Source organism: Notolepis coatsorum (assembly GCF_963971535.1).
Source record: "Notolepis coatsorum genome assembly, chromosome: 2".
In the NCBI taxonomy this organism is placed as follows: domain Eukaryota; kingdom Metazoa; phylum Chordata; class Actinopteri; order Aulopiformes; family Paralepididae; genus Notolepis; species Notolepis coatsorum.
In genome coordinates, this window is record NC_140166.1 from 219,625,344 (window position 1) to 219,636,414 (window position 11,071).

At 44.1% G+C, this 11,071-nt stretch overlaps 1 protein-coding gene across 1 annotated transcript in view; it reads left to right on the forward strand.

Moving 5' to 3' along the window:
• Window positions 1-10,440, forward strand: part of dglucy (D-glutamate cyclase) — a 36,001-nt gene extending 25,561 nt beyond the window's left edge. The window contains 6 exon segments of the mRNA XM_084308539.1: window positions 267-289; window positions 715-814; window positions 4,295-4,443; window positions 4,902-5,021; window positions 7,002-7,162; window positions 10,126-10,440. Of these exon segments, the coding sequence (XP_084164665.1) occupies window positions 267-289; window positions 715-814; window positions 4,295-4,443; window positions 4,902-5,021; window positions 7,002-7,162; window positions 10,126-10,278 (706 nt within the window). The 3' untranslated portion in view covers window positions 10,279-10,440.
• The last annotated feature ends 631 nt before the right edge of the window (window positions 10,441-11,071 follow it).

Genomic DNA, 11,071 nt, shown 5'->3' on the forward strand with positions numbered 1-11,071 from the left:
GAGAGAGAGAGAGAGAGAGAGAGAGAGAGAGAGAGAGAACTACAAGTTCCTACAGAGAGAGAGAGAGAGAGAGAGAGAGAGAGAGAGAGAGAGAGAGAGAGAGAGAGAGAGACAGAGAGAGAGAGAGATACAGATACAGAGAGAGAGATACAGAGAGAGAGAGAGAGAGAAATTACTACAAGATGTTAATACTGACACATAGTCTAGTGTGACAGTAGTGTTATAATCTAGATCTATGTTATTTTCATTTCTTGTAATTCACTGAGGTTGATAGTAGCCAAGCTCATCCGTTCTATTTTTTATTATTTTTAGCCTATTTTTAAACTGAATCAAACCGCACTTTTTTACTCTATCTAATCTATTCTATTTTATTATTTGTATTACTCTATTACTGTGATTTACCTTACCTTGCTACCTCTCTAATAATAATCTTTTTTTATTTAATTTTTATGCTCGCTTACTGTATGCCTGTATCTTTTACTGTTGTGAAGCACTTTGAACTGCAATTATTGTATGAAAAGTGCTATACAAATAAAGTTATTATTATTATTATTATTATTATTATTATTATTATTATTATTATTATTATTATTATTATTATTATTATTATTATTATTATTATTATTATTATTATTATTATTATCTGGCCAGAGCAACAGTAGAAAGAACTTGATGTATTTATGACGGTCTGCTATGTTGTCCCACTGCTGACAGGTGTGCTAAAAGCAGAGATTCCATTGGTCACTTTCGCTAACACAGACCCAGACTCCGCCCTCCAATTCCTATGTCACCATGGAGACCCCAACAAGCCCAGGTCAGCTGATCCATGACATCATGCTAGAGAATCGACTGCATTCTCCTACACAGAGAGTTGGACGGCGTTCCACTTGTGTTCCACTGTCACACATCTTTGCCCAAAGAGGCAGTAAACTAACCAGTGTTTCCTAAACTCATATTATTTTCCCCTTAACATATTGAATAAATAATATTATATTATTGTATTATACATATATTATACATACTTTCTCTTTTATAAATAAGAACCGAAAATGTATTGAAAGAATTACGATGAGTGCAGCCATAAAGGTATGGTTTCCTTACTATCTTACTATCTTACTATCTTATCTTTCTTACTATCTTAGAAGATGGTCTGTTTACCTTTCTGATAACTACATCACTGCATAACTCATAAAGGTTCAGACAAGCTTAATTTTTGGTTATTAGTGATACTATGTAAGTATGTATACACCCAATTCAAAGTTCTAGCTGCATTTTCTTTCAAACTCATTTTGGTCACGGATACCCAGATGTTGGCTCTCTTGGCAGAGGTGTTTAGCAGACTGTGACGTACAGGTGTAGAGACAGAGGTGTTTAGCAGGCTGTGATGTACAGGTGTAGAGACAGAGGTGTTTAGCAGACTGTGATGTACAGGTGTAGAGACAGAGGTGTTTAGCAGGCTGTGACGTACAGGTGTAGAGACAGGTGTTTAGCAGACTGTGATGTACAGGTGTAGAGACAGAGGTGTTTAGCAGGCTGTGACGTACAGGTGTAGAGACAGGTGTTTAGCAGGCTGTGAGGTACAGGTGTAGAGACAGGTGTTTAGCAGACTGTGACGTACAGGTGTAGAGACAGGTGTTTAGCAGGCTGTGACGTACAGGTGTAGAGACAGAGGTGTTTAGCAGGCTGTGACGTACAGGTGTAGAGACAGAGGTGTTTAGCAGGCTGTGACGTACAGGTGTAGAGACAGAGGTGTTTAGCAGGCTGTGACGTACAGGTGTAGAGACAGGTGTTTAGCAGGCTGTGATGTACAGGTGTAGAGACAGAGGTGTTTAGCAGGCTGTGACGTACAGGTGTAGAGACAGGTGTTTAGCAGGCTGTGAGGTACAGGTGTAGAGACAGGTGTTTAGCAGACTGTGACGTACAGGTGTAGAGACAGGTGTTTATAGCAGGCTGTGACGTACAGGTGTAGAGACAGAGGTGTTTAGCAGGCTGTGACGTACAGGTGTAGAGACAGGTGTTTAGCAGGCTGTGACGTACAGGTGTAGAGACAGGTGTTTAGCAGGCTGTGACGTACAGGTGTAGAGACAGAGGTGTTTATAGCAGGCTGTGACGTACAGGTGTAGAGACAGGTGTTTAGCAGGCTGTGACGTACAGGTGTAGAGACAGAGGTGTTTAGCAGACTGTGACGTACAGGTGTAGAGACAGGTGTTTAGCAGGCTGTGATGTAGAGACAGAGGTGTTTAGCAGGCTGTGACGTACAGGTGTAGAGACAGGTGTTTAGCAGGCTGTGACGTACAGGTGTAGAGACAGAGGTGTTTAGCAGACTGTGATGTACAGGTGTAGAGACAGAGGTGTTTAGCAGGCTGTGATGTACAGGTGTAGAGACAGAGGTGTTTAGCAGGCTGTGACGTACAGGTGTAGAGACAGAGGTGTTTAGCAGGCTGTGACGTACAGGTGTAGAGACAGGTGTTTAGCAGGCTGTGACGTACAGGTGTAGAGACAGAGGTGTTTAGCAGGCTGTGATGTACAGGTGTAGAGACAGAGGTGTTTAGCAGGCTGTGACGTACAGGTGTAGAGACAGAGGTGTTTAGCAGGCTGTGATGTACAGGTGTAGAGACAGAGGTGTTTAGCAGGCTGTGATGTAGAGACAGAGGTGTTTAGCAGGCTGTGACGTACAGGTGTAGAGACAGAGGTGTTTATAGCAGGCTGTGACGTACAGGTGTAGAGACAGAGGTGTTTAGCAGGCTGTGACGTACAGGTGTAGAGACAGAGGTGTTTAGCAGGCTGTGATGTACAGGTGTAGAGACAGAGGTGTTTAGCAGGCTGTGACGTACAGGTGTAGAGACAGAGGTGTTTAGCAGGCTGTGACGTACAGGTGTAGAGACAGAGGTGTTTAGCAGGCTGTGACGTGCAAAAATGGAAACATCAACACAACTAAATTAAATCAACATAAATAAACCCATTTTGTGTCAAACTACATATTTAGGTTCATTCATTTATACACACACACACACACACACATGTATCTATACATTTATATAATGTATTATTCTATCTATATACTATATCATTTTATAATTTTTTATTTTATTATAATATAACTAAATTATACTATTTATACTACACCATATTGGTACAGTATTATACAATATTTTAATATATTATTATTCTATGTTACACTGCTATATACTATATTACTATACTCATACTAGCCTATACTGCAATGCTATGCTATGTTATCCTGTTATGCTAAACTGCAATATTATACTAAACTGTCTATTTATCTTTTCTTTGTACAACCTTTTGAAGTGAAATATATTAGTATAACTCTTTACATCGTTCTGCAAAGAGTTCCATAGTTTGATACCTATAACTGAGGTGCACCTTTGTTTTAAGGTGGTTCGTGCAAATTGGTGCTTAAAATAGAATTTCCTTCTGCTGTCATCTGGACAGGGAACGAACAACCTCTGTATATTTACTGTAATACTCTGCATTTTGCTCTAAACAAAACTAATAAAGAGCTGTTGGTTTAGACGAGCGACTGAGGAGTAATGAGAGACGGGGTGACAGGTATCAGGTCTCTCTCTGGTCCCAGGATGACGTGTAGAGCACAGAGGAGATGCTAACAGGTATCAGGGTCCCAGGATGACGTGTAGAGCACAGAGGAGACGCTAACAGGTATCAGGTCTCTCTCTGGTCCCAGGATGACGTGTAGAGCACAGAGGAGATGCTAACAGGTATCAGGTCTCTCTCTCTGGTCCCAGGATGACGTGTAGAGCACAGAGGAGACGCTAACAGGTATCAGGTCTCTCTCTCTGGTCCCAGGATGACGTGTAGAGCACAGAGGAGATGCTAACAGGTATCAGGTCTCTCTCTCTGGTCCCAGGATGACGTGTAGAGCACAGAGGAGATGCTAACAGGTATCAGGTCTCTCTCTCTGGTCCCAGGATGACGTGTAGAGCACAGAGGAGATGCTAACAGGTATCAGGTCTCTCTGGTCCCAGGATGACGTGTAGAGCACAGAGGAGATGGGCGACAGTGGCTCAGGAGGTAGAGCAGTCGTCTGGCAATCCGGAGGTTCCCGGGCAGCGTGTCGATGTGTCCTTGAGCAAGACACTTAACCCCTAACTGCACCCGATGAGCAGATTGGCACCTTGCATGGTTCCCTCCGCCGTCGGTGTGAGAATGTGTGAGTGAATGGGTCAAATGTGAGGAACAAATTGTAAACCGCTTTGGATAAAAGCTGCTGTATAAAAAAGCAGCCATTTACCATGTTGTCTTTGTGTAATCCCAGATTTGACCAGCTGGTGGCGATAGAGCGCAGCGGGAGGGCGGCTGATGGGAACTATTACAACATGAGAGGAATTAATATTAAACACCTGGTTGACCCCGTTGATGATCTGTTCATTGCGGCTCAGAACATACCTGGAGTCAATACTATCGGTATGCAACACACACACATGCACGCACACACACACGCATGCACACACACGTGCACACGCACACACACATGAAGGCTGGGGTCAATTTCAATTCAGCCGATTTAAAATGGAAATAAATAGACTATGGGAATAATTATGCTGCACCAACTGCAGCGCTAAGGGCTAGATCCACAAAGAATGGATTGCACGGTGCTAATTGCACCCTTACTTACAATTCATTATGAATTGAAAATGGGGGACCCTGATGTAAACAAGACGAAAGTCTTTCTCTGGTCTGCATCCCCTTAACAATTGTGTGTATTGAGCCGTACTGTATTGTACCCATTCTGCAATCTGTTAAATAAAATTTTCATTCAATCAATCACTGATGTAAATGTTAAACTGTCTCTCTCTCTCTCTGTCTTTGTCTCCGTCTCTCTCTCTGTCTCTCTCTGTCTCCATCTCTCTCTCTCTCTCTAGGAGTGGGGGATGGAGGTAATGAACTAGGGATGGGGAAGGTGAAGGAGATAGTAAAGACTCTGATGCCTGGAGGAGGTCTGATCGCCTGTGATGTCAGCGCTGACTATGCTATTACTGCAGGTACACATTCTGCTATTACTGCAGCTACACATTCTGTTATATATTCAATTCAATTCAATTCAATTCAATTCAAATGGCTTTATTGGCATGACGTACTTCTACATGTTGCCAAAGCAAATGATTAATATTAAACATAACCATGGATTACAAAACAGATATCAAAGTACATACAAAATATCATCATAAAATAAAACATCAAATATTACAGCATATAAAACAGTAACTACTGGATTGCCAAGAGAGGTACTGTACGAACATTGAACTGTATAAAATGCGGTGTTTACTGTATTTTGTAAATGTGTGTGTTTGGCTATTGAGAACATTGTTAGAGCTGATGCATTTTGAACAATATGTAAAATGTTCTTTCAGCAATATAAAGTATCAATACTAATTCAGCTTTTAACTAGCTTTTTTTTAATTTTTTTTTCACCTTTTCTCCCATTTTCTATATTTTCTCCCATCCCAATTTCGTATCATCCAATTCAACCCTCCCCTGTCACGAACGCTGTTTCTTGCCTCCCACAAGCCGGCTGCAATGTGGACTAAGTCATACATAGCACAAGTCCCCTCCGGTACTTGAGGTAACAGCAGTCGCATCTTTTCACCTGCGCAGCTCGATCTCTCAGTGGCGAGGAGTAACGCGTGGGAGGCTCACGCTGCCCCCGACACTTCCTGATTCTACTGCGCAGGCGCACCAACCGACCTGTAGGAGTCGCTGTCCACAACGCCCGATCCCCACCCATCAGTTTCCCACCCCCTAATACGGCCAATGTGTATTAGTACGGACGACCAGCTAAACTGAAAGCAAATGTGGAGCGCTGGGCTCGAACTGACGAGCCCAGCGTCTCCAGCATTTCGTGGCGAGCGCCTTGCCCACTACGCCACGTAGATATAGATCAGGGGAAGACACTCTGAGAAAATACGGCGAGTCCGGGAGTCGAACTCGTGTACCCCAGATCCGTGACGAGCACGGTTGTCCCCGACGCCGAAATAGCGCCGAGATACGCGGTGAGCTACGGGAGCTCCCCACTAGCTTTTCTTTTTAACTAACAAATGTTGTCTTAATTAAGTAATGCGTAAATGATGCGAGTAGTGTGTGAGTGTGTGTGTGTGTGTGTGTGTGTGTGTGTGTGTGTGTGTGTGTGTGTGTGTGTGTGTGTGTGTGTGTGTGTGTGTGTATTATGAGACTAGTTCAGCTTAGTGCAGATGTACTGGAGGAGCTGTTCACTCATTCCTTCAGAGTTCACTCTTCCTTGGGGGGCCTCTGCGTAGCTGCGTGGGGCCTGGTGTGGTCCTCCATGCTGTGGGCTGGGAAGGGGCCGAGGCTCTTGGTTCTGGTAGAGTCTCTGGTTTGTTGAGGGGTAGTAGCCTGGGCCAGTCTGGTGGTGCTGCTGGAGCTGGTGATGTTCTGGTGAAGCGGGGGGTCTGTGGGGTGCGCTGGGTCTGGATGGATGTCTGGGAGGTCTTTGGCTCCTGGTGGGGTCTGAGGCGTAGTGGGGGTCCCTGGGAGGTCTTTGGCTCCTGGTGGAGAGATATATATCTCTCTCTCTGTCTCTCTCTGTCTCTCTATCTCTCTCTCAATTCAATTCAAATAGGCTTTATTGGCATGACATATCAACGTACTTATTGCCAAAGCAAGTCCAACATACAAACAATAACATATATAAGCAATCAAATATACCATAACATTAGCAATAACAGCAGTAAAACAATCAACAGAAACGCATTAAATTACAAAATAGTCATTCAGTCGGGTAATCATTTTACAGATGTGGCCACCCAGAAACATGTATTTACAGAGCTTGTTCTCTTATTGTATGGCAACAATCTATATATTTTGCAGCTAATACTGTACACTGACTTTTCTCCCCACACACATATATATAACAGCTTTTGATGATCAGGGAAATGGATAAACTGTGGATACATTTTATTGATCTCTCTCTCTCTCTCTCTCTCTCTCTCTCTCTCTCTCTCTAGGTGTCTCTAACTGGGGGGGATATGCAGTGGCTTGTGGTCTGTACCTGTTGAACACCTGTCCGTCGCATCAGAGGTATCTCCGGAAAGGACTGGGACTTGAACCCACAACCTCTCCAGCACAGCTCCAGGACTGGACTGCTAACCTGCCCTCCGTAGAGAAGGTAGACGCAGACACACGTGGAGTAGTTGTAGTGTTTGAAGGAGGAGGTTAGTCTTGTTGTTGGAGTAGTTGTAGTGTTTGAAGGAGGTGGAGGTTAGTCTTGTTGTTGGAGTAGTTGTAGTGTTTGAAGGAGGAGGAGGTTAGTCTTGTTGTTGGAGTAGTTGTAGTGTTTGAAGGAGGAGGAGGTTAGTCTTGTTGTTGGAGTAGTTGTAGTGTTTGAAGGAGGAGGAGGTTAGTCTTGTTGTTGGAGTAGTTGTAGTGTTTGAAGGAGGTGGAGGTTAGTCTTGTTGTTGGAGTAGTTGTAGTGTTTGAAGGAGGAGGTTAGTCTTGTTGTTGGAGTAGTTGTAGTGTTTGAAGGAGGTGGAGGTTAGTCTTGTTGTTGGAGTAGTTGTAGTGTTTGAAGGAGGAGGAGGTTAGTCTTGTTGTTGGAGTAGTTGTAGTGTTTGAAGGAGGAGGAGGTTAGTCTTGTTGTTGGAGTAGTTGTAGTGTTTGAAGGAGGTGGAGGTTAGTCTTGTTGTTGGAGTAGTTGTAGTGTTTAAAGGAGGTGGAGGTTAGTCTTGTTGTTGGAGTAGTTGTAGTGTTTGAAGGAGGAGGAGGTTAGTCTTGTTGTTGGAGTAGTTGTAGTGTTTGAAGGAGGAGGAGGTTAGTCTTGTTGTTGGAGTAGTAGACCAACTGGCCCCAGTATTCACTGACATATTTAACCTGTCCTTAGAACAGGCTGTCATCCCCACCTGCCTGAAGAAGTCCACTATTATCCCTGTACCCAAAAAATCCAAGCCTGCTTGCCTCAACGACTACCGCCCTGTAGCTCTCACCTCCATAGCCATGAAGTGCTTTGAGAAGCTAGTAAAGGGCTACATCTGCTCCTCCCTCCCCATCAACATGGACCCCCTGCAATTTGCATACCGCCCCAACAGGTCCACGGAGGACGCCATATCCCATGTGCTGCACACAGCAGCATCACACCTGGACAAGAGGCAGGGGAACTATGTGAGAATGCTATTCATCGACTACAGCTCGGCATTCAATACCATAGTCCCCTCCATACTCATAGCCAAGCTCAGGGACCTGGGCTTGGGCTATGACCTCTGCCAGTGGGTCTTGGACTTCCTGACTGGCAGACCCCAGGTGGTGAGAGCAGGCAACTGCACCTCCTCATCCATCACCCTCAACATAGGGGCCCCCCAGGGCTGTGTTCTGAGTCCCCTCCTCTACTCCCTGTACACACACGACTGTGTGGCTCAGCGGAGTAGCAATACAATCGTCAAATTTGCTGACGACACAGTGGTGGTGGGCCTGATCTCTGCCAACGACGAGAGGGCCTACCTGGAAGAGGTCAAGGTCCTGGCGGGATGGTGCCAGGAAAACAGCCTCTCCCTGAACGTCAGCAAAACAAAGGAGATGATTGTGGACTTCAGGAGGTCGGGGGTCAAGGACTACAGCCCCCTCAGCATCGACGGGGCACCGGTTGAGAGAGTCAACAGCTTCAAGTACCTCGGAGCCCACATATCCGAGGACTTGACATGGACCATACACATTAACAGTGTGGTGAAGAAGGCACGACAACGCCTCTACTTCCTCAGGCGCCTAAGGAAGTTCCAAGTCAGCCAGAAGATCCTTAAGAACTTCTACTCATGTACAATAGAGAGCATCTTGACCGGCAACATCACCTCCTGGTTTGGGAATAGCACTGCAAAAGACCAAAGCAGACTACAAAGAGTGACACGTTCAGCCGAACGCACAATTGGAGGGGGGCTCCCCACCCTCCAGAACATTTACTACAAGCGTTGCAAGGGGAAGGCTAAGAGAATTATTAAGGACTCGAGCCACCCGAACAACTGCCTCTTTGAACTGCTGCCGTCAGGCAAGCGATACAGGAGTCTCAAGGCGAGCACAGAAAGACTCAGAAGTAGCTTCTATCCCCAGGCCATCAGGCTGCTAAACGAACAATGAATGAACACTACACAACAACAACCACCAAACACACATAGCACACACATCCACACGCACACACTCACTTTAAACAAACACACTGTAGCACCCACTACACACACTTTATAGCACACACCCACTTTAAACAAACACACTGTAGCACCCACTCCCCACACTTTATATTTATGGATGAAGGATTGCACTACAACTCGTACACCTTACTGTAAATTGTACCTAAAATTGTACCTCATCCCATTTCTGCTTTGCACTAGATAGTACTGTACATTAGTACACTGCATAGTATTGTGTATTGTATATTATATGGTAACTCAGAACATTGTACATATGTCTATACCGAACAACTGTGACCTCATTTTCTTCTTCTAAATTCATGCTATATTATGTTATTATGTTATTTGATACTATCTTGTCTAGCACAGTCTCTGGAGCGTAACAGTAAGAAGCATTTTGTATGAAAGTATTCTGTACTTCTGTATGACAACTATTAAAGAACTTGAACTTGAACTAGTTGTAGTGTTTGAAGGAGGAGGAGGTTAGTCTTGTTGTTGGAGTAGTTGTAGTGTTTGAAGGAGGAGGTTAGTCTTGTTGTTGGAGTAGTTGTAGTGTTTGAAGGAGGAGGTTAGTCTTGTTGTTGGAGTAGTTGTAGTGTTTGAAGGTGTGAAATCTGCCTCTTGCATGAACGGTGCTATGGTCACTTTTCAGGATGATCATGTGACCACGGTTGAGAAGGTTGTTGATAAAGGTAGTTTGTGATACATTCACCATGTTCTCCTGCTGGTCTCAAACTGTGTGTCACTGCTACTAGGAGTGTCTGCCTGGTACCACTGTTCACGTTGTTGGAGAGTTTATATTCATATCTCCGTCTCTCTCTCTCTCTCTCTCTCTCTCCCTCTGTGTCTGTCTCTCTCTCTGCGTCTCTCTCTCTCTGTCTCTCTCTCTGTCTCTCTCTCTTTCTGCATCTCTTCTATCTCTCTCTCTGTCTCTCTCTCTCTCTCTCTCTCTCTCTCTCAGGAGGAGTGTATTCTGTCCATCCTCGTTGACTTCGGGGTGCGTAGCGGGAAGACCGGTAATCTGGCCATGGAGGTCGATGGTTTGACCTTTCACCCCACACACTCTGACATCATCACCAAGCTGCTAAAGGTCACACTAAGCCCCGCCCCCTGACCCCATCCCAGCGTGCCTCTCTGCTGTGGTTTTAGAAACAGATTAATTATCTTTATGATTCATATTCATTTTAAGATTGGATTCACTGTAACAGTTTGATTCAGTTAGATTTTGATATTCTATTCCTGTCAGTAAATGTAATAATGTATACAAATTAAAGCTACGTGATTGGATAACATGTTGGTTCTGTCCAGTCTTTCTTTTTACATTGTATGAACTCTATAACCTCTGTGTTTACGCCTCTATAAATGGAAAAATGGTAAATGGTGAAGAGTGTCACCCAGGAAATGTATAACATTTTAAGTTACGAATTCCCTATGGAACCGCAGTCAATATACCTGGGACTGATCACTGAGGAGACTATCCACAATGAAGACTTGTACCTGTTCAAAATCATGACAATAGCCGGGAAAAAGGCCATCACAAGGAGCTGGCTAAAGGAGGAAAATTACATTCTTTCTGAGAACGAAAGCCAAGACATACGAAAGACGCTGGTTGAAATGGACAATGTATAGGCTGTCGGACGATTAAAGACCACCAACTTGAAACCAAAACGGCCCAGACCAAATAAGAAAGAAAACGGCTCTCCCCCCAATGTCCTGTCCTGTGAGTCTTGTATGTCATGTGGTGGTGGTTGTTGTCTTATTTTGGGGGCAAATATGTCAAATGTTTATGAAAAAATTGGATAATCTTGTGGTAAAGAAAAGTGCCTATGTAAAAATGGAAAATCCTACTGTAAAGAAAATTAAAAATTGTATCTAAAAATGTAAAAAGTGATTTTGGAAAAGAAAAG